We start from the raw sequence: 21245 nt of genomic DNA, 5'->3' as shown, positions 1-21245 counted from the left end.
GTTTACCCCAGACGCTTCACATGCCCTGATTCAATCCACTGTCAGCACGTCAACCCCGGTATACCACATCGATCCAATTTACTCTATTCCTTGCCCGCCTTTCACCCTCCTGCATGTTCAGGCCCCGATCACTCAAAATCTTTTTCACTCCATCTTTCCACCTCCAATTTGGTCTCCCACTTCTCGTTCCCTCCACCTCCAACACATATATCCTCTTGGTCAATCTTTCCTCACTCATTCTCTCCATGTGCCCAAACCATTTCAAAACACCCTCTTCTGCTCTCTCAACCACACTCTTTTTATTTCCACACATCTCTCTTACCCTTACATTACTTACTCAATCAAACCACCTCACACCACACATTGTCCTCAAACATCTCATTTCCAGCACATCCACCCTCCTGCGCACAACTCTATCCATAGCCCATGCCTCGCAACCATACAACATTGTTGGAACCACTATTCCTTCAAACATAGCCATTTTTGCTTTCCGAGATAATGTTCTTGGAAAGCATATATATATATATATAGGGGAGAAAGAATACTTCCCACGTATTCCCTGCGTGTCGTAGAAGGCGACTAAAAGGGGAGGGAGCGGGGGGCTGGAAATCCTCCCCTCTCAATTTTTTTTAATTTTCCAAAAGAAGGAACAGAGAAGGGGGCCAGGTGAGGATATTCCCTCAATGGCCCAGTCCTCAGTTCTTAACGCTACCTCGCTAACGTGGGAAATGGCGAATAGTTTGAAAAAAAAAAAAAAAAATATATATATATATATATATATATATATATATATATATATATATATATATATATATATATATATATATATATATATATGTGTATGTAGGTGGGTTGGGCCATTCTTTCGTCTGTTTCCTTGCGCTATCTTGCTAATGCAGGAGACATCGACAAAGTATAATGAATAAGAAAAAATGAATATATATATATATATATATTTTTTTTTTTTTTTTTTTTTTTTTTTAATTTTCCAAAAGAAGGAACAGAGAAGAGGGCCAGGTGAGGATATTTCCTCAAAGGCCCAGTCCTCTGTTCTTAACGCTACCTCGCTGTCGCGGGAAATGGCGGATAGTATGAAAAAAAAAAAAAAAAAATATATATATATATATTTATTTTTTCTTATTCATTATACTTTGTCGATGTCTCCTGTATTAGCAAGATAGCGCAAGGAAACAGACGAAAGAATGGCCCAACCCACCTACATACACATATATATATATATATATATACATACATGTCCACACATGCACATATACATACCTATACATTTCAATGTATACATATATATACATACACAGACATATACATATATACACATGTACATAATTCATACTTGCTGTTTTTATTCATCCCCGTCGCCACCCCGCCACACATGAAATGACAACCCCCTCCCCCGCACGTGCGTGAGGTAGCGCTAGGAAAAGACAGCAAAGCTCACATTCATTCACACTCTCTCTAGTTGTCATGTATAATGCACCGAAACCACAGCTCACTTTCCACATCCAGGCCCCACAAAACTTTCCAAAGTTTACCCCAGATGCTTCACATGCCTTGGTTCAATCCATTGATAGCACGTCGACCCTGATATACCACATCTTTCCAATTCACTCTATTCCTTGCATGCCTTTCACCCTCTTGTATGTTCAGGCCCTGATCGCGCAAAATCTTTTTCACTGGGTCCTTCCACCTCCAGTTTGGTCTTCCACTTCTCGTTCCCTCTACCTCTGACACATATATCCTCTTTGCCAATCTTTTTTCACTCATTCTCTCCATGTAACCCAACCATTTCAATATGCCCTCTTCTGCTATCTCAACCACAATCTTTTTATTACCACACATCTCTCTTACCCTTTCAGTATTTACTTGATCAGTCCACCTCACACCACATATTGTCCTCAAACATTTCATTTCCTACACATCCACCCTCCTCCACACAACCTTATCAATAGCCCATGCCTCGCAACCATATAACATTGTCAGAACCACTATTCCTTCATACATACTCATTTTTGCTCTCTGAGATAATGTTCTCGCCTTCCACACATTCTTCAACGCTTCCAGCGTTCCATCCACTGCTAAGTCCACTCCCAGATATCTAAAACGCTTCACTTCCTCCATTTTTTCTTCATTCAAACTTATCTCCCAATTAACGTGTCCCCTCAGCCCTACTGAACCTAATAACCTTGCTCCTATTCACATTTACCCTTAACTTTCTTCTTTCACATGCTATACCAAACTCAGTCACCAACCTCTGCAGTTTCTCACCCAATCATCCACCAGCGTTGTATCATCAGTGAACAACAACTGACTCACTTCCCAAGCCCTGTCATCCACAACAGACTGCATACTTGCCCCTCTCTCCTAAACTCTTCCCTTCACCTCCCTAACCACCCCATCCATAAACAAATTAAACAACCATGGAAATGTCATACACCGCTGCCACAGACCAACATTCACTGGGAACCAATCACTTTCCTCTCTTCCTTATACCTTGGTAAAATCTTTTCACTACTTCTAGCAACTTACCTCCCACACCATATATACTTAAAACCTTCCACAAAGCATCTCTATCAATCTTATCACATGCCCTCTCTAGATCCATAAATGTTACATACAAGTCCATATTTTTTTTTTTAAAGTATTTCTGACATACATTCTTCAAAGCAAACACCTGATCCAAACATCCTCTACCACTTCTGAAACCACACTGCTCTTCCCCAATCTGATGCTCTGTACATGCCTTTACCCTCTCAATCAATATCCTCCCACATAATTTCCCAGGAATACTCAACATACTTACGCCTCTGTAATTTGAACACTCACCTTTATCCACCTCACACCACATATTGCCCTCAAACATTTCATTTCCAACACATCCACCCTCCTCTGTACAACCCTATCTGTTATTATTTTCATTGGAAACTTTTTTAAAGGGTCATGGTGTTAACTTAGGACCCCTTTGATCACTCACTATCCTACTATACACCTTGCCAGGTTTACTAAGGAGTCTTATTTGTATGTAATTCCTACACTCCCTTTTATTTTCCTTTATAAAGCAGAACTTTTACTGCCTTTTCCCAATAATTATAATGCAGCACTTAACTGTTTTTCCCCAGCTTCCACTCATACTTTCTTGATCCACTCCACATGAGTTTCACATGCACACAGCACCTCAAGACTCCCCCAACTTTTCCTCTCTTTAAGAGCTGTCTTTGCCTATCAGACTTCCTTTTACCAATAGCTCCTGCCTAGCGATGGGGTTACATTTCTATATGTCATTAGTGAGCAATTGAAACACTTTATGTGAATAGATTTTTTACTCCTGTCAAGATTTTCCATATCTCTTAGGTATGGAATAAACATGAAACAGCATAGCTTAAGAACAGCCTACCATTATGTCTTATCATTTGGTTTAGATGAAATTTGCTGAAAACTTACCAATGTGGTGAAGAGGGCTTGAGTTTATGGTAGACTGGGATAGGGTGGAGTGAGGCTTCCTAGGGGGGAGTGGGAGAGATACCAGGATTGTCAGTTTCACTTATTGTATTATCAAATTTAGCATCTGGTTTAGCATACAACTTATTTCACATTCTTTGCAGTTGTGATAAAATGGTTAAACTTACTTTTGAGGCAGAAATTAATGGGTAGAGGCATCGACAAGCCTTGGGGAGACAAGGCATTTGTGTTTTCCTTCAAGCTCACTGCCTGTGAATGAGGATACATATCAAAATTTATAATGTCATTGGGTGGGATAGGATTCATTGTATTTTCCCATAACATGATTGCAAAGTCATGGAAAGATTTTAGAAGGCATGACTGCCAGGAAGTGTTTGAAAGGTAACAAAGTATAAGAAATGTTTATAGTAGAATAAGAAACAGACTATATAAAACAAAAGATATTGTAAAAGAAGAAAATTAGCCTCTGAATCTGTCCATATATATATATCTGGCAGCATGTTATCAGTAAAGGACCTTTGATATACAGTAAAAGATTCAGAAAAAAAATTGCTAAAGCAAAGCAAAATTTATATGAGGAAACTAGAAACAGTTTTAGGAGCCTACATGTTAAAGGGATGTAGGGGTTGACTTATGATCCAGCCTGTCACCAGAACACATTCAAATTGCAGAGGAGATAGATTATTCACTGGTCATTATCAACACTACCTTCAGTAACAGTGAGAAGGAAATTTCATGAAAATATGCATGGCATATATGAGACCAAAATTACAATGTACATAGCCAGTTTGGTCACATGTACTTAGGGAAACAGATTTGCTAGGAAAGGTCTTCTAGAAGGTAGCATGGATAGTACATGAATCAAGGGAACTGAATTACAAGGAGAGGGTAGCAACTATAGAATTACCCATGTTGCATGAGAAAAGGAAGAAGAGTAATATGATTATAACTTTCTCATTTCTGAAATCTGTAAGAAAGTTGACATTAACCTCATGAAGGTAACTTTATGTTTTCCTTTATAACCCTCAAAGTTCAAGTTTTTTGACTTGTTTAAAGAATGTATATTGATGAATTAGATCAGATGTGTATTCCGTCTGTTACCTTCACTGTAATAACGTGTAAAATTTTGTAAATGTTTCAACACTGCACTAGTAAAGCCTGAATGTCAAATGAGGTGGTATTATGCATATTTTATCATTTATAGTACATACACAACAGAATTTATTGCTAAATCAGATTATGTTTTATCATACACTGTGTAGTATATCTTTTCTTGTTATAAGCAGTTCCATTTATTGAAATAATTTTCATACAACAAAAGTGTAACAGTTCCTAGTTACCAGCTTGACCCAGTCATGTGCAGTGTTGTTAAAGTCTGGCAGTTGTTGGCAGTGCTGCTTCCACCTTTGCTAGGAAACTTTCTACTGCTTCATTTTGGTCAGCTTTTAGTGGTGAAAGAGATGTCCATAAAATCACTTTCTACATAATCCAAAGACAGATCATCATCATCATCAACTTATTCAGGATCATCTACCTGTCCTCTAAACTTAGCTAAAAGCTGCTCATTTTCCTTTCTAGAAAACTCATGAAAATATGCTGTCGTTGACATGGCTGGAGAATAACTGATTATAGATAGAAATTATTGCGCACTGCCAAGACGGGCTCAACACCTGACCTGGAAATAGGCATGAAACTTGATGCATATATATCCCTCTAGAGTTGTTGTTTTGCTTGCACAAATATCCATCTAAGTGAAGCAGTTCTTAAAATTTACATGAAACAGTCATTGAGAGGACTTCAAAAGAAATAAGAAAAATGTTGAAAAAAATACATCTTTAGCAATATAATGATAGACCATTGTGACAAGCTAGATGGAGACAATGAATGCAGAGAGGGTAAAAGAGTTAAAAAAAATTTATGACATTAAACAAAGTTTTAAGAGATAGAGCCTCATGAGATAAGAACTCCTTATGTGTAACATAAACACTCACACATTGTATTCTTAAAAAAGATATATTTGGCAAATATTAGACACTGATTATGGTATGCATTACCAGTTTAGTTACCGAATTTAAGGAGACAGATTTGCTAGAGCAGGGACTATGGTAAGAAAAGAGAGAGAGAGAAGAAAGGAAGATAAGGTATAGGGACATTGGTGTAATTGTAAACTTAGCCAGATTGGAAGTTAAGAACAGCATAACTAATAATTATGACTTCTAAGTTCCTTAGATGATTTCATCATCCTATTGAGTAGTTCTTTGAAACAGGCTGTAACTAATCATCTAGTAGACACAAGAAATTATGCAAGGGCAAACAGAAAAGATTTAAAAAAAAAATCTACCATAATTACGAAATATGATAAGCTTTGAGAAGAAAAAAATGGATGTGGAGAGCATTAAGAAACTGAATAAAACTTATAACAGAAATTGAAGCTTAAAGAGATGCAACCCCACAAGTGTAAAAGTTCCTTATCCTCTGGACAAACTAATAATCCCACCCAGATATTTTCACACAGCTGTGTGTTCATTAGTCACTGGTTGCTATAAAGATATATTGAAATATACCTATATCATGGGACAAATTGATTACATGAAAATACTATGACATAGCTCCTAACATAGGCTTAGTAATGATTCTTTTGGAGTGATGCAGTAGAAGTGTGACGTATACTCCATTTTTTATGACATTTAGAAAAAAAAAATTTGTAAATCTTACTCAGGATAAGTATTACGCATATAATTGTCTTGCTTCTCTCATCATGAGAATTTACCAGCCTTGCATGTCATTGAGCTTTATCTGTATTACCTCTCTTTCCTCTCTTTTAACAGTTTAGCTGATTGTTTAACCATTTCTTCACTGCTTCTGTTAATTTAGTGGCTGATCTGCTTTATGCTGTTATACTCATTATCACCATCTTAACTTAAATACATTTGTTGTTTGCTTTTATTTTGAAGTATTGAAACTTCCAGTATGTTTTTCCCAGATGATAATGCATGAATTATTTGGACATAGGTTTTTTTCTCTTGAAATGTTGTGCCAATTTTCTGTCAGATTTTGAAAATATTTTATAATGTATATGAAGATGAAAATCAGTGTAGGTGATTTCATTGTAAATTGTTTGTACATGATCAATGAATAATCTGACATTTGAATGTTGTTTTGATGTACACTGTACTGTAAACTTTTGTCACTTATCAGAATGACACAGTGTAAGTACATATGTTACTTTAAGTTTGGAAATTGCAATGTTGACTTCTGTGACGACATGAAGCTCAGCATTGTAGTTATCATCATTAAAATCTCTCTTAAGATACAATGCTGGGATATAAACAAGAAGATAAGAAAACATGGAGGGAAATAGTGTGCATCTCTGTTTGCATACTGATGTACAAGTTGACTTATCTTTTATAACGGTAAAAGTTACCATCATTTGTAATTCAGTGTTCCTATCTGGTTGGACTCCATGATTTTAACTATGTAACCTGATTAGAAATATTTAGATGAGCAACAGTAGTTATGACAGGATTTTCTAGTGAGTTAAAAAATTAGTAGTACTCTTCCTTGATACTGATCTGAAAAACTAGGATGGAATATCTTAAAATTTATATTGATTTTAATCAGTAAGAATTTGTATTATTACATTTCTTGGATTATGATCTTATTCCATTAGTTTTACTCACTATTTATCTGTTAAGTCTTGACTTAACCGGTAGTTTATTTTGATTTTTTTAATATTGAATATATATAACCCTAAGACCCCTTTTATAGGGTTCCTGCACCTTCAAGGCTGTGCTACATGTGGTTGCAGGGAAATGATACTCTTTTGGGATGAGAAGTTCCACAGCGAGATTGTATTCCTTTTCTTTATTGACAAGAGGTTCCACATTGAGATTGTACTCCTTTTCTTCATTGACAGTGATACAATCTTGCCAGAAGTGACTTTTCACTTACAGTTTGATCATGTGCAGGTTGAATCCAGTAACACAGTTGGAGCACTGGAACACACGGAACAGAACATCTAAATTTCCACAGACGTCTAAAGCCACCCATTTACTCCTGGACTGATGAAGCCAACTTGCACCCCTCCCATTACCTTGATGGGCAATCTCTTTCATTTAAGAAAACTCCAATAATTCTGGGCATCACGTTCATTATATGACAATCGTACTCAACACTTCAAACATACATAACAGTCACTCCCCACACCACATATATCAGCATAAGGGCACCATACAAAGTAAATGCCCTTTGAACTCTTTCTGCTATCAGATATGGACAAAAAAGGAATCCCTTGATATTCCCTATGAACATTTCATCCACAAAGTTGAGAGTAAATGTGAATAAGAGCAAGGTTATTAGGTTCAGTAGGGTTGAGGGACAAGTTAATTGGGAGATAAGTTTGAATGGAGAAAAAATGGAGGAAGTGAAGTGTTTTAGATATCTGGGAGTGGACTTAGCAGCAGAGGAAACCATGGAAGCAGAAGTTAGTCACAAGGTGGGGGAGGGAGCGAAGGTTCTGGGAGCGTCAAAGAATGTGTGGAAGGCGAGAACGTTATCTCGGAGAGCAAAAATGGGTATGTTTGAAGGAATAGTGTTTCCAACAATGTTATATAGTTGCAAGGCATAGGCTATAGATAGGGTTGTGTGGAGGAGGGTGGATGTGTTGAAAATTAAATGCCTGGGGACAGTATGTGGTGTGAGGTGGTTTGATTAAGTATTCAAAGGGTAAGAGAGATGTGTGGTAATAAAAAGAGTGTGGTTGAGAGAGCAGAAGGTGTGTTCAAATGGTTTGGACAGTTGGAGAGAATGAGTGAGGAAGGATTGACAAAGAGGATATATGTGTCAGATGTGGAGGGAGGAAGGAGAAGTGGGAGACCAAATTGGAGGTGAAAGGATGGAGTGGAAAAGATTTTGAGTGATCAGGGCCTGAACATACAGGAGGTTGTATGGTGTGCAAGGAATAGAGTGAATTGGAATGATGTGGTATACCAGGGTTGACATGCTGTCAATGGATTGAACCAGGGCATGTGAAGCATCTGGTGTAAACCATGGAAAGGTCTGTGGTGCCTGGATGTGGAAATGGAGCTGTGGTTTCAATGCATTACACATGACAGCTAGAGACTGAGTGTGAATGGATGTAGCCTTTTTTTTTGTCTGTTCCTGGCACTGCCTCGCTGGAGGGGGGGATGCTATTTCATGTGTGGCAGGGTGGCAACAGGATTGGATGAAGGCAGCAAGTATGAATATGTATATGTGTATGTATGTATAAGTCTGTATATGTATATGTATGTATACATTGAAATGTATGTATGTATGCAATAATGTGTGGACATTTATGTATATACATGTGTATGTGGGTGAGTTGGACCATTCCACATCTGTTTCCTTGCACTACCTCGCTAATGCGGGAGACGGTGATTAAGTATAATGATAATGATAATAATAATAATAATAATAATAATAATAATAATAATAGTAATAATAATAATAATAATAATAATAATAATAATAATAATAATAATAATAATGGTAATAATAATGATAATAATAATAATAATAATAATAATGATTTTTTTTTTTTTTTTTTTTTTTGCTTTGTCGCTGTCTCCTGCGTTTGCGAGGTAGCGCAAGGAAACAGACGAAAGAAATGGCCCAACCCACCCCCGTACACATGTATATACGTACGTCCACACACGCAAATATACATACCTACACAGCTTTCCATGGTTTACCCCAGACGCTTCACATGCCTTGATTCAATCCACTGACAGCACGTCAACCCCGGTATACCACATCGCTCCAATTCACTCTATTCCTTGCCCTCCTTTCACCCTCCTGCATGTTCAGGCCCCGATCACACAAAATCTTTTTCACTCCATCTTTCCACCTCCAATTTGGTCTCCCTCTTCTCCTCGTTCCCTCCACCTCCGACACATATATTCTCTTGGTCAATCTTTCCTCACTCATTCTCTCCATGTGCCCGAACCATTTCAAAACTCCCTCTTCTGCTCTCTCAACCACGCTCTTTTTATTTCCACACATCTCTCTTACCCTTACGTTACTTACTCGATCAAACCACCTCACACCACACATTGTCCTCAAACATCTCATTTCCAGCACATCCATCCTCCTGCGCACAACTCTATCCATAGCCCACGTCTCGCAACCATACAACATCGTTGGAACCACTATTCCTTCAAACATACCCATTTTTGCTTTCCGAGATAATGTTCTCGACTTCCACACATTCTTCAAGGCTCCCAGAATTTTCGCCCCCTCCCCCACCCTATGATCCACTTCCGCTTCCATGGTTCCATCCGCTGCCAGATCCACTCCCAGATATCTAAAACACTTCACTTCCTCCAGTTTTTCTCCATTCAAACTCACCTCCCAATTGACTTGACCCTCAACCCTACTGTACCTAATAACCTTGCTCTTATTCACATTTACTCTTAACTTTCTTCTTTCACACACTTTACCAAACTCAGTCACCAGCTTCTGCAGTTTCTCACATGAATCAGCCACCAGCGCTGTATCATCAGCGAACAACAACTGACTCACTTCCCAAGCTCTCTCATCCCCAACAGACTTCATACTTGCCCCTCTTTCCAAAACTCTTGCATTCACCTCCCTAACAACCCCATCCATAAACAAATTAAACAACCATGGAGACATCACACACCCGTGCCGCAAACCTACATTCACTGAGAACCAATCACTTTCCTCTGTTCCTACACGTACACATGCCTTACATCCTCGATAAAAGATAATAATAATAATAATAATAATAATAATAATAATAATAATAATAATGATGATAATAACAATTTTAGGGAGAATAAAAAGATGTTTTGGAAGGAGGTAAATAAAGTGTGTAAGAGACAAGGGAACAAATGGGAACATCATTGAAGGGGGCTAATGGGAAGGTGATTAAAAGTAGTGGTGATATGAGATGGAGAGAGTATTTTGAAGGTTTGTTGAATGTGTTTGATGATAGAGTGGCAGATATAGGGTGTTTTGGTCGAGTTGGTGTGCAAAGTGAGAGAGTTAGGGAGAATGATTTGGTAAACAGAGAAGAGGTAGTAAAAGTTTTGCAGAAGATGAAAGCTGGCAAGGCAGCAGGTTTGGATGGTATTGCAGTGGAATTTATTAAAAAAGAGGGTGACTGGTTGGTAAGATTATTTAATGTATGTATGACTCATGGTGAGGTGCCTGAGGATTGGCGGAATGCTTGCATAGTGCTTTTGTACAAAAGCAAAGGGGATAAAAGTGAGTGCTCAGATTACAGAGGTATAAGTTTGTTGAGTATTCCTGGGAAATTATATGGGAGGGTATTGATTGAGAGGGTGAAGGCATGTACAGAGCATCAGATTGGGGAAGAGCAGTGTGGTTTCAGAAGTGGTAGAGGATGTGTGGATCAGGTGTTTGCTTTGAAAAATGTATGTGAGAAATACTTAGAAAAGCAAATGGATTTGTATGTAGCATTTATGGATCTGGAGAAGGCATATGATAAAGTTGATAGAGATGCTCTGTGGAAGGTATTAAGAATATATGGTGTGAAAGGCAAGATGTTTGAAGCAGTGAAGTTTTTATCGAGGATGTAAGGCATGTGTACGTGTAGGAAGAGAGGAAAGTGATTGGTTCTCAGTGAATGTTTGTTTGCGGCAGGGGTGCGTGATGTCTCCATGGTTGTTTAATTTGTTTATGGATGGGGTTGTTAGGGAGATGAATGCAATTTGGGAAAGAGGGGCAAGTATGCAGTCTGTTGTGGATGAGAGAGCTTGGGAAGTGAGTCAGTTGTTTTTCGCTGATGATACAGTGCTGGAGGCTGATTCAGTTGAGAAACTGCAGAAGCTGGTGACTGAGTTTGGTAAAGTGTGTGAAAGAAGAAAGCTGAGAGTAAGTGTGAATAAGAGCAAGGTTATTAGGTACAGTAGGGTTGAGGGACAAGTCAGATGGGAAGTAAGTTTGAATGGAGAAAAACTGGAGGAAGTGATGTGTTTTAGATATCTGGGAGTAGATTTGGCAGCGGATGGAACCATGGAAGTGGAAGTGAATCTTAGGGTGGGGGAGGAGGCAAAAGTTTTGGGAGCATTTAAGAATGTGTGGAAGTCAAGAATGTTATCTTGGAAAGCAAAAATGGGTATGTTTGAAGGAATGGTGATTCCAACAATGATATATGGTTGCGAGGCATGGGCTATAGATAGAGTTGTGCGCAGGAGGGTGGATGTGCTGGAAATGAGATGTATGAGGACAATATGTGGTGTGAGGTGGTTTGATCGAGAAAATTAATGAAAGGGTAAGAGAGATTTGTGGTAATAAAAAGAGTGTGGTTGAGAGAGCAGAAGAGGGTGTTTTGAAATGGCTTGGTAACATGGAGAGAATGAGCAAGGAAAGATTGACAAAGAGGATATATGTGTCAGAGATGGAGGGAATGAGGAGCAGTAGGAGACCAAATTGGAGGTGGAAAGATGGAGTGAAAAAGATTTTGAGTGATCGGGGCCTGAACATGCAGGAGGGTGAAAGGCGTGCAAGGAATAGAGTGAATTGGAACGATGTGGTATACTGGGGTTGACGTGCTGTCAATGGATTGAACCAGGGCATGTGAAGCATCTGGGGTAAACCATGGAAAGTTCTGTGGGGCCTAGATGTGGAAAGGGAGCTGTGGTTTTGGTGCATTATACATGACAGCCAGAGACCGAGTGTGAACGAATGTGGCCTTTGTTGTCTTTTCCTAGCACTACCTCGCCCACATGTGGGGGGAGGGGGTTGTTATTTCATGTGTGGCGGGGTAGCGACGGGAATGAATAAGGGCAGACAGTATGAATTATGTACATGTGTATATATGTATATGTCTGTGTGTGTGTATGTATATGTATACGTTGATATGTATAGGTATGTATATGTGTGTGTGTGGACGTTTATGTGTATACATGTGTATGTGGGCGGGTTAGGCCATTCTTTCATCTGTTTCCTTGCGCTACCTCACTAACACAAGAGACAGCGACAAAGCATAATAAATGAAAATATAGGTACAGTAGGGTTGAGGGTCAAGTCAATTGTGAGGTAAGTTTGAGAGGAGAAAAACTGGAGGAAGTAAAGTGTTTTAGATATCTGGGAGTGGATCTGGCAGCGGATGAAACCATGGAATCGGAAGTGAATCATAGGTTGGGGGAGGTGGCAAAAATTCTGGGAGCCTTGAAGAATGTTTGGAAGTCGAGAACATTATCTCAGAAAGCAAAAATGGGTATGTTTGAAGGAATAGTGATTCCAACAATGTTGTATGGTTGCGAGGTGTGGGCTAGGGATAGAGTTGTGCGCAGGAGGGTGGATGTGCTGGAAATGAGATGTTTGAGGACAATATGTGGTGTGAGGTGGTTTGATTGAGTAAGTAATGTAAGGGTAAGAGAGATGTGTGGAAATAAAAAGAGTCTGGTTGAGAGAGCAGAGGAGGGTGTTTTGAAATGGTTTGGTCACATGGAGAGAATGAGTGAGGAAAGATTGACCAAGAGGATATATGTGTCAGAGGTGGAGGGAACGAGGAGAAGTGGGAGACCAAATTGGAGGTGGAAAGATGGAGTGAAAAAGATTTTGAGTGATCAGGGCCTGAACATGCAGGAGGGTGAAAGGCATGCAAGGAATAGAGTGAATTGGAACGATATGGTATACCGGGGTCGACGTGCTGTCAATGGATTGAACCAGGGCATGTGAAGCATCTGGGGTAAACCATGGAAAGTTCTGTGGGGCCTGGATGTGGAAAGGGAGCTGTGGTTTCGGTGCATTATTATTAAATGACAGCTAGAGACTGAGTGTGAACGAATGGAGCCTTTGTTGTCTTTTCCTAGTGCTACCTCGCACACATGAGGGGGGAGGGGGTTGTTATTCCATGTGTGGTGAGGTGGCGATGGGAATAGATAAAGGCAGACAGTATGAATTATGTACATGTGTATATATGTATATGTCTGTGTGTGTATATATATGTATACATTGAGATGTATAGGTATGTATATTTGCGTGTGTGGACGTTTATGTATATACATGTGTATGTGGGTGGGTTGGGCCATTCTTTCGTCTGTTTCCTTGCGCTACCTTGCTAACGTGCGAGACAGCGACAAAGCAAAATAATATAAATAATGATAATAATAATAATAATAATAATAATAATACACAGACTTATACATCTACATATATACACATGTACATATCCATACCTGCTGCCTTCATCCATTCCTGTTGCCACCCCGCCACATACAAAATAGCATCTCCTTCCCCTTCAGTGAGGCAGCACCAGGAACAGACAAAAAAGGCCACATTCGTTCACACTCCGTCTCTAGCTGTCATGTGTAATGCACTGAAACCAGAGCTCCCTATCCACATCCAGGCCCCACAGACCTTTCCATGGTTTACCAAGACATTTCACATGCCTTGGTTCATTCCATTGACATTACAATGACCCTGGTATACCACATCGTTCCAGTTCACTCTATTCCTCGCACGCCTCTCACCCTCCGGTATGTTCAGGCCTTGATCACTCAAAATCTTTTTCACTCCATCCTTCCACCTCCAATTTGGTCCAGTTGGGAAACAATGATCAAGAATGAAAAAAGATATGTAACCATGTTCGTTCTGTTTCCTGCATTAGCAAGATAGTGCCAGGAATATATGTAAAGAAAGACCTCATTCACTCACATCCATACTCTTGCTCTCTCATGTAATGCACTGAATCCACAGCCCCTTATCCACAACCAGGCCCCACAGACCATTCTGTTGTTTCCCCCAGCTGCTTCACGTGCCCTGGTATACCCTTGTATACCACATACCCTTGTATACCACATATCTCCAATTCACTCTCCCATGCATGCCTTTCACCCTCCTACATGTTCAGGCCCTGAATACTTATAAGAAAACTTATAAAGTTTTTCAATCCATCCTTCCATCTCCAGATTAATCTACTCCTTGTCTTCTCCACTACTGACCCATACATCTTTGTCATCCTCTCCTCATTCATGCTTTCCACATGTCCAAACCATTTCAGCTCACTTAGCCACAGTCTACTAACACCACACCTTTGTCTTACCCTTGTATTACTTACTTGATTGAACCACCTCATTCCACATATTGTCCTTAAACATTTAATTTTCCATTCATCCACCTTTCTCTACAGATTCTCCTCAGTAGCCTATACCTCTCATCCATCCATACACCATCATTTAGATGATAGATGACTAGACATGCAAACATACCTATTTTCACCCTCCCAGATATGAACTGCTCTTTTCACACAATCCTTAATGCTCTTAGAACCTTCACCTCCTAACCAACCCTATGACTCACTTCTGCTTCCATGGTTCCATTTGCTGCTATGGCCAAACCCCTTTTCTTAACTCTCTCACCTCGCATACCTCCTTGACTCAAGGCACCCAACACCTATCACCCAATCTACCTTCTGACGCATACACCTTACACTATTGATAAAAACTTCTCATTACTTCTAGTAGCTTTCCTTCCACACCATATATTCAAAAGACCTACAAACCCTATCATATGCTGTCTCCAGATTCATAAATGCCACATACAAATCCTCCTGTTTCTCTAAGGATTTCTTGCATGCATTCTTTAAAGCAAACACCTGATCCACACATCCTTTAATACTCCTTAAGCTATATTGTTCCTCCCCAATCTGATGCTATGTATATACTTTCACACTCTCAATCAGAGACACACTCCTACAAACTTACATGGAACACTCGACAAAATTTTGCCTCTGTAGGTTGAACGCTCACTTTTGTTCCCCTTGCCTTCATACACTGGGTCTATACATGCATTCTGCCAGTTTCAGGCACCTTTCATGATCAATATATATACACTGAAAATCCTGACAAACCAATCAGCCATACAACTGCCTCAGCACAAGGCTTTAACCACCACCTCTTCTGTCTTCATCAAAGCACCCTCGATGACTCTCACTTTGCATACCTCCCCATCCCAGACACCCTACACTTGCTGCCAACCTATCTTTGAATACATTCAACAGTCCATCATAATACTCACCTCATCTCCTCACCTTACCACTACCTGTCACCATTTCCCCATTTGCTCTTTCACTGATGTTCCTGTATGTTTGTTCTCTTTTCATAGAGATATTCTCACTTCATAGGAGTCCATTCTGTCTCTGCTACTAAAGGTTACACAGCCTTGAGCTGCAGGAATCCTTGGGAAAGGGGTCTTTAGGTAATTATAGATATGATAAAAAAATGGATAAAGAGGTGTTTCTGGACTCTTCTTGCTTGCAGTTACTCTGCTAGCAAGTTCACTTTCAGTAAGGCTGTACCATAGTGTACAGAAAGGAATATAGTCTTCTCATTCCAAAGGAGTATATCATTTCTTAGGTCCTCTGTGGAGTGCAATGTCATAGCTGTAGGAGCTCCTTAAAAGGGGTGTTGGGATTGTGTAATAGTGATAATAGTATATAAACGTACATCTTCATACACAGGATTACCAGAATGTACCTGCAAGTGGTTACACCATGAGGGAAAAGTTGTATTCAGTGAAGCTGAATATATTTAGTGATTGGATAGGAGTACAGTCTCTTTGAGGACTTTTCTCTCAAAAGGACCCCATCATTTACCTACTCACATGTAAAGTCCTGCCTCGAACCTGTGGGAGCCCCACGGAGGAGGTCCTGAGGTTGTGTAATGATAATACACATACACACACCATACCTTATGTGCTTCCTCATGAGCCAGTTGTATGGGGCTCCCACAGAAAAAGTGCAGCTTGAAGAAAAACCTTGTAGTAATAATCTTTACATTGGTTAGCCAATAGGTTTTAATGATGATAATATAGAACAATGCTTTATGTGGAATAGAATATTCTCAATGTGAGAACACAAATACATTGTCTGAGATGTTTTGAACAGTTCAGAGTCATAGGTTGCTCTCTTAAAGTAATACATTACTGTTAGTAATTCACTTTCATAATTTAGAACTCTTAATTGATTTTGAATAGAGTGTAACTTTTTAAAAGGTTCTTCATACAGTACATTTTTTGGTTCTTCACTTTGTGAAATATTTCATGAACCAGCTTTTAGAGTTTGTGATTATATATTCCATTCGAAAGTTGGAGGCTATGCTCTTTAGAAAATATGAAAAGAACAGTGTACAATCAAATTAGTCATGAAACCACATCCACAGTAAATAGTGATAAGCTTTAATGATTCACACTTTAGATGTTAATGTAAAAGTACTGTAACGATAGAACATGAATTGTGCACGCATACTGAAATTACCTTCCTTCTTCTTAGATAGTGGATGTTTTTGCTGTATAGATGTTTTGCATCACAGCAATTGTCAGGTTAGTTTGTTGTTACTATGTCACATTTGTCTTACACCCTTGTTCACAATGGTATATCTTCCATCATTATCCTTAGCTCCATTATTATCCCTATAACCACAGTTCCCATCAGTGCTTTGCTTTTACTGTTTCTGCTCTTAATGTAGTATTGTTGCCTATATGTCATTAGTCAGTTCTTAGTCATCAGTCTGATTATTTGAGTTTAAGAACATGCTTTTCAATGTGAAGCATAGTTGTTAAAAAGATTTTTTTTTTATTAATATAAATCATACATTCTTTATTGATGGCTAAGAATATGACTGAGAATGTATTGTGTGGTTGCTAACAAGAATGACCCTTCCCTACCCTTCCCTTGGAAAGAGAGGCACGTCCCTAAAGCAGTGAGAGATGGAATATTCTGGGAAAATTAGATCTGCAAAAGAGTTGATGTTGTGGCTTCCTTTTAAATATGCTTAAAAGAAAACAGTGTCAGATTCACCTTTGAAAGAAGGATTGTGGTCAATTCTTGTTTATCTTGTACAGTCACATCTGGAGTTTGAGAGTATTCTTAAAATTAAGTCAATTATAAGAGGGGGAGATTTTTACATAAGCCACTTTAAGGGTGGGTTGACTTAAGATACAGGAATTTTGTGTGTAGTTTGGGTTAGGGCTGAGAGAGAGTAGAGGTGACGTGTCTCCATCTTTCCAGGGGAGGACGAGGCAGTGTCGTTCATTGAGCTACCACCTAACAACCTGAGCAAGATACCCGAGAAGGGAATCCTGAAGAAGTCATATGGCCTCCTCACGCCAGCAGAGAAGGAGAAATGGGGTGAAGAGTCCCAGAGCGACAACAACGATGTCCTTAGTCAGAGTGATAACAATGCCGATCCTGAGTGCCAAGTCTCTGAAGTTGAGCGGACACTTAAGAGTCTCAATGGCTACCATGAGGATATCATCGATGCTCTCAAAAGAGCTGCTTCTCATCGGTCAGGAGCAACTTCCATGTCCTCTGACGAGTTACACACTGCTCCTCATGACACATACCCACGCTTTCCACCTGGAGCTGCAGCAATTGGTGGCCCTGCAGAGTTTACAAGATTGAAAGCCTCGCATGAGAAGCTGGCTGATTCTGGAGGAGAAGATGATCAGGTACCGCCGTGTGGCCCAATCAGGATTCGTAACCTAGAGGACCTGATCCGCCAGCTTGAGCATCATCCATCACGCCATATGTCGCCATCAGGGTCTGAGGAGATCCGGATGAGTGAGACGGAAGCTGACCGACACTACCGCCTCGACTCCTCATCCTGCACAGAGTCACAAGGGTCCGTCCAGGCACATCTTCCCTTGTCATACCCCCCCTCCCTAATCAGCACTATCTCTGGATGACAGCTACACCAGTTATACAGTAACTTTTTCTGAAGAATTAGTAGTTTTGTCTTGAAAGATATTGAATATTCCAGCACTTGACACTCCTAAACTATTGAATAACAGTAACCTCTAAAATATATTTAACACTTGGATGATAAATTTCTTGCTAAACATTCATGAGAATTCAATACAGTATTTTTAGAAAGAAAAGTCTCTACTTAACAACATTTAGACTAGTCGCTGGTGTAGTTGACTCCTGACCTGTTTTTATGTTACATTTACTCATGTACTTGCAGTGAATATTTCAAAAGTTTAGGCTCTTGCAATATTGTCAGTTTCCCACTCTTTGCCACTGGCGTCTACCGTACTTTGATGTTGATTTAATTGAATTTAATTTCCTGTCAGACATGACTGGTGCATGATGTTTATTGACCTCTGTCCCATTACGTTTAACTTTGTGACTGTGAGGCACTTTGTCTTGGTCATACAGAAACAAAACATGTGATTAAGTAGACATGGGACATTAATCTTAATCTTTAGTTCCCAAACCATTGGACTTTAATAATCAGTGCATTATATATAAAAGTAGCATCAGTAGCAACAACTGGTGTTTTAAGTTATCCAGTGTCAAAATCCATCCTGTATAATCAAGATATTTGTGCAATGCATGGAAGTTTAAGGTAGGCCCATGTTTGTGCTTCTAAAAAATATTACATAAGATATTACATATTATATCAGCTAGTGATATATATATATATATATATATATATATATATATATATATATATATATATATATATATATATAGGTCACAGTAATTTCAAGATTTATAGAGGCATAAGCATAGATTCTAAAAATTCAAACAAAGGCACAGGCACCATTAAGGAATACTTTCTAATGAATTTTGTACTAAAACTATTTACAGGCACTCACATAATTTGCAATATTTGTACATTATGGAGTAGACTGTTACCTCATTTTACCAGAATTGCTTGAATAGGAAGTACAGTATTGCAATCAAACACAGAGTGCATGTCAGTTCCAAGAATAGGAGCTTAGCAGAGAGATCACATGCTTTGAGGCATTTCAGTGGCAAGTACATATTTAAAGTAAAATAAATTTACAGTCACTTTTGTCTTGATTTATAAGTTTATTAGTTATTTGAAACATGGAAATTATTACTGATTTATTGGCACACTTTGGAAGGATGTCAAATTACACTTTTATTAGTTATCATTTTTCTAAGATTAACAGATTTATTTGATTGATTCACATACATTGTATGTTGTTATATACCTAGATGCTTTACATAAACCCTTCACACACTGGTTGATTTACACCATTGCATACCCCATCCTGACAACCCTCACATTTTCTGAAAATGACTTCCCTCTCATATCGACTCCCTTACTACTGTTGATACAGAGGATATGAATTAGGGTTTCCTCTTTTATGACTCAAAACCATCTGTATTTTATATTATTTCCTTACCTGCAGCAGCATTACCCTTACATAGGTATAGCAGATACGAACCCCACTTCATATAACAGCATGTCAAGAACAAACTTCAAGCATTCACACTGGTCATTTATACAAGATTTAATGCCTTGCATCTTTTCAAAAGACCTTAAAATTTGCCATTTGTCTTAGGAGGATAAAGTCTGAAGAATATCAGTTTCCTAAAGTATTAGAAATCTCTGTATTTCATAGCAGTTTTGGCATTTTTAAACAGCAAAATGTTTTCATAGGCACCAGATGGGACACATACCACATAATCACCTATACTATGGTTGATGCAACATTTCCTTCAGTAGAGCATGTTGATCATACCAGATCTCCTACAAACACATTTAAATTTAGAATGATTTGAGGAAATTTGTAACAAACAAAAATAACATCAAGCTGAATATTATGATTGGGCTACATTTTTTAAGTTAAACTATTTTTGCTTACCCTCCAGTTTGATACTGCAAAACTTTTGTTTAGGGCAAGCATTTCAGTTAAATTCATTCAACCTGAACTTCTGCGATACAGCACTAGAGTCACATGTTATCAAACTTATTCAGAAATAGTTTATTTTTGACAATGATACTTTTCCCATTTTGAATAATCTAATAATCATACATAGTTGATAGATTTTTGTTTTTAATCTTGTATCACAAGGAAGCCTCATACGTGGTTATGATAAACACAACTAAAGTACTACCTATCCAGCATCCTTTGAAAATTATATTCTTTGCAAGATATTATTGATACTTATGGTTAATATTGTCATTAAAGTCAATGAGACTTTTTCATATGTTGCTATGTTGCCTTTGCTGTCTTTAGATTCAGTATATGTATAGCAAAATTATCATAAGGTGTCATGAGGTTTAGTACAGAAGGGATGACTCCAGAGCAGAATCACCTCATGAACATCTGTAGATTTTACAAGCTTTTTGGACATTGATTATGTAATATGAGCTCAGTCATTAGCCAGCATTGTCACTGAAAGTAGCGCCTACCATGAGCACTGAATAGTTGCATGTTGATTAGAATAAATAGATCCTCTTGTCAAGTGAAGGGGATTCTGTTGCAGTGCAAACCTATGAACAGAAATAAGAAAATAGCATTTAAAAATGTATAATTATCAGAATGTTAAGAGCTTTCCTTAGCAATGCAGCACACAAACGGGAATCCAGTATGTTTCATACATGACACTAAAATAGAGGACTGTATGTATTGACTATGGCCATGATGATTTGACCACTGATATTATGACTAACAAAATGCTTTCTGCTTTTCTTTAGCTACAGATTCAGAACTTAGGTGTTTCATAGTATTAACAAGGTATGTCCTGGGCATAGCCTTGATCCTATTAATTACTGACATTTATTTTGTCATTGTTATATCTTTTAGCATTTTTGAAAAGTAGCTTTTTATTACTTTTAGTTGCAGCAGTGGAATTAGCACGTTGCACATTATCATGTAGAGCTATGGTTGGTTTCAGTAATTTCAGCTTGTAAAGTTCAAAATGCAACCCATTTGAAAGTTCTGATAAGTTTAAGATCTTGCCATGAACATATTTCTAA

At 38.5% G+C, this 21245-nt stretch overlaps 2 protein-coding genes across 19 annotated transcripts in view; one reads left to right on the top strand and one right to left on the bottom strand.

The window, feature by feature from the left end:
* Window positions 1-21245, bottom strand: part of LOC139747180 (D-aminoacyl-tRNA deacylase 2-like) — a 258158-nt gene that overhangs the window by 87916 nt on the left and 148997 nt on the right. For 2 of the 4 annotated variants that reach the window (XR_011712346.1, XR_011712347.1), the window contains exons 3-4: window positions 3642-3723; window positions 1213-3515 (exon numbers count right to left, since the gene is read on the bottom strand). Coding sequence is in view for 1 of the 4 variants with exons in the window: in XM_071659184.1 (XP_071515285.1) it covers window positions 3656-3723 (68 nt within the window). In the remaining 3 variants the exon portion in view is untranslated. Of the gene's footprint in view, window positions 1-1212; window positions 3516-3641; window positions 3724-21245 lie in introns of those variants that run through there. The other 2 variants (XR_011712334.1, XM_071659184.1) reach the window with 2 other exon arrangements.
* Window positions 1-21245, top strand: part of mmd (disintegrin and metalloproteinase domain-containing protein mind-meld) — a 378549-nt gene that overhangs the window by 278003 nt on the left and 79301 nt on the right. For 7 of the 15 annotated variants that reach the window (XM_071659048.1, XM_071659065.1, XM_071659055.1 and 4 more), the window contains exon 22: window positions 17516-18128. In XM_071659048.1, the coding sequence (XP_071515149.1) occupies window positions 17516-18128 (613 nt within the window). Of the gene's footprint in view, window positions 1-17515; window positions 18129-20963; window positions 21004-21245 lie in introns of all 15 variants that reach the window. The other 8 variants (XM_071659111.1, XM_071659095.1, XM_071659074.1 and 5 more) reach the window with 4 other exon arrangements.

This window comes from Panulirus ornatus, chromosome 5 (assembly GCF_036320965.1).
Source record: "Panulirus ornatus isolate Po-2019 chromosome 5, ASM3632096v1, whole genome shotgun sequence".
NCBI lineage: Eukaryota > Metazoa > Arthropoda > Malacostraca > Decapoda > Palinuridae > Panulirus > Panulirus ornatus.
This window is presented reverse-complemented; position numbering and strand designations above follow the sequence as displayed.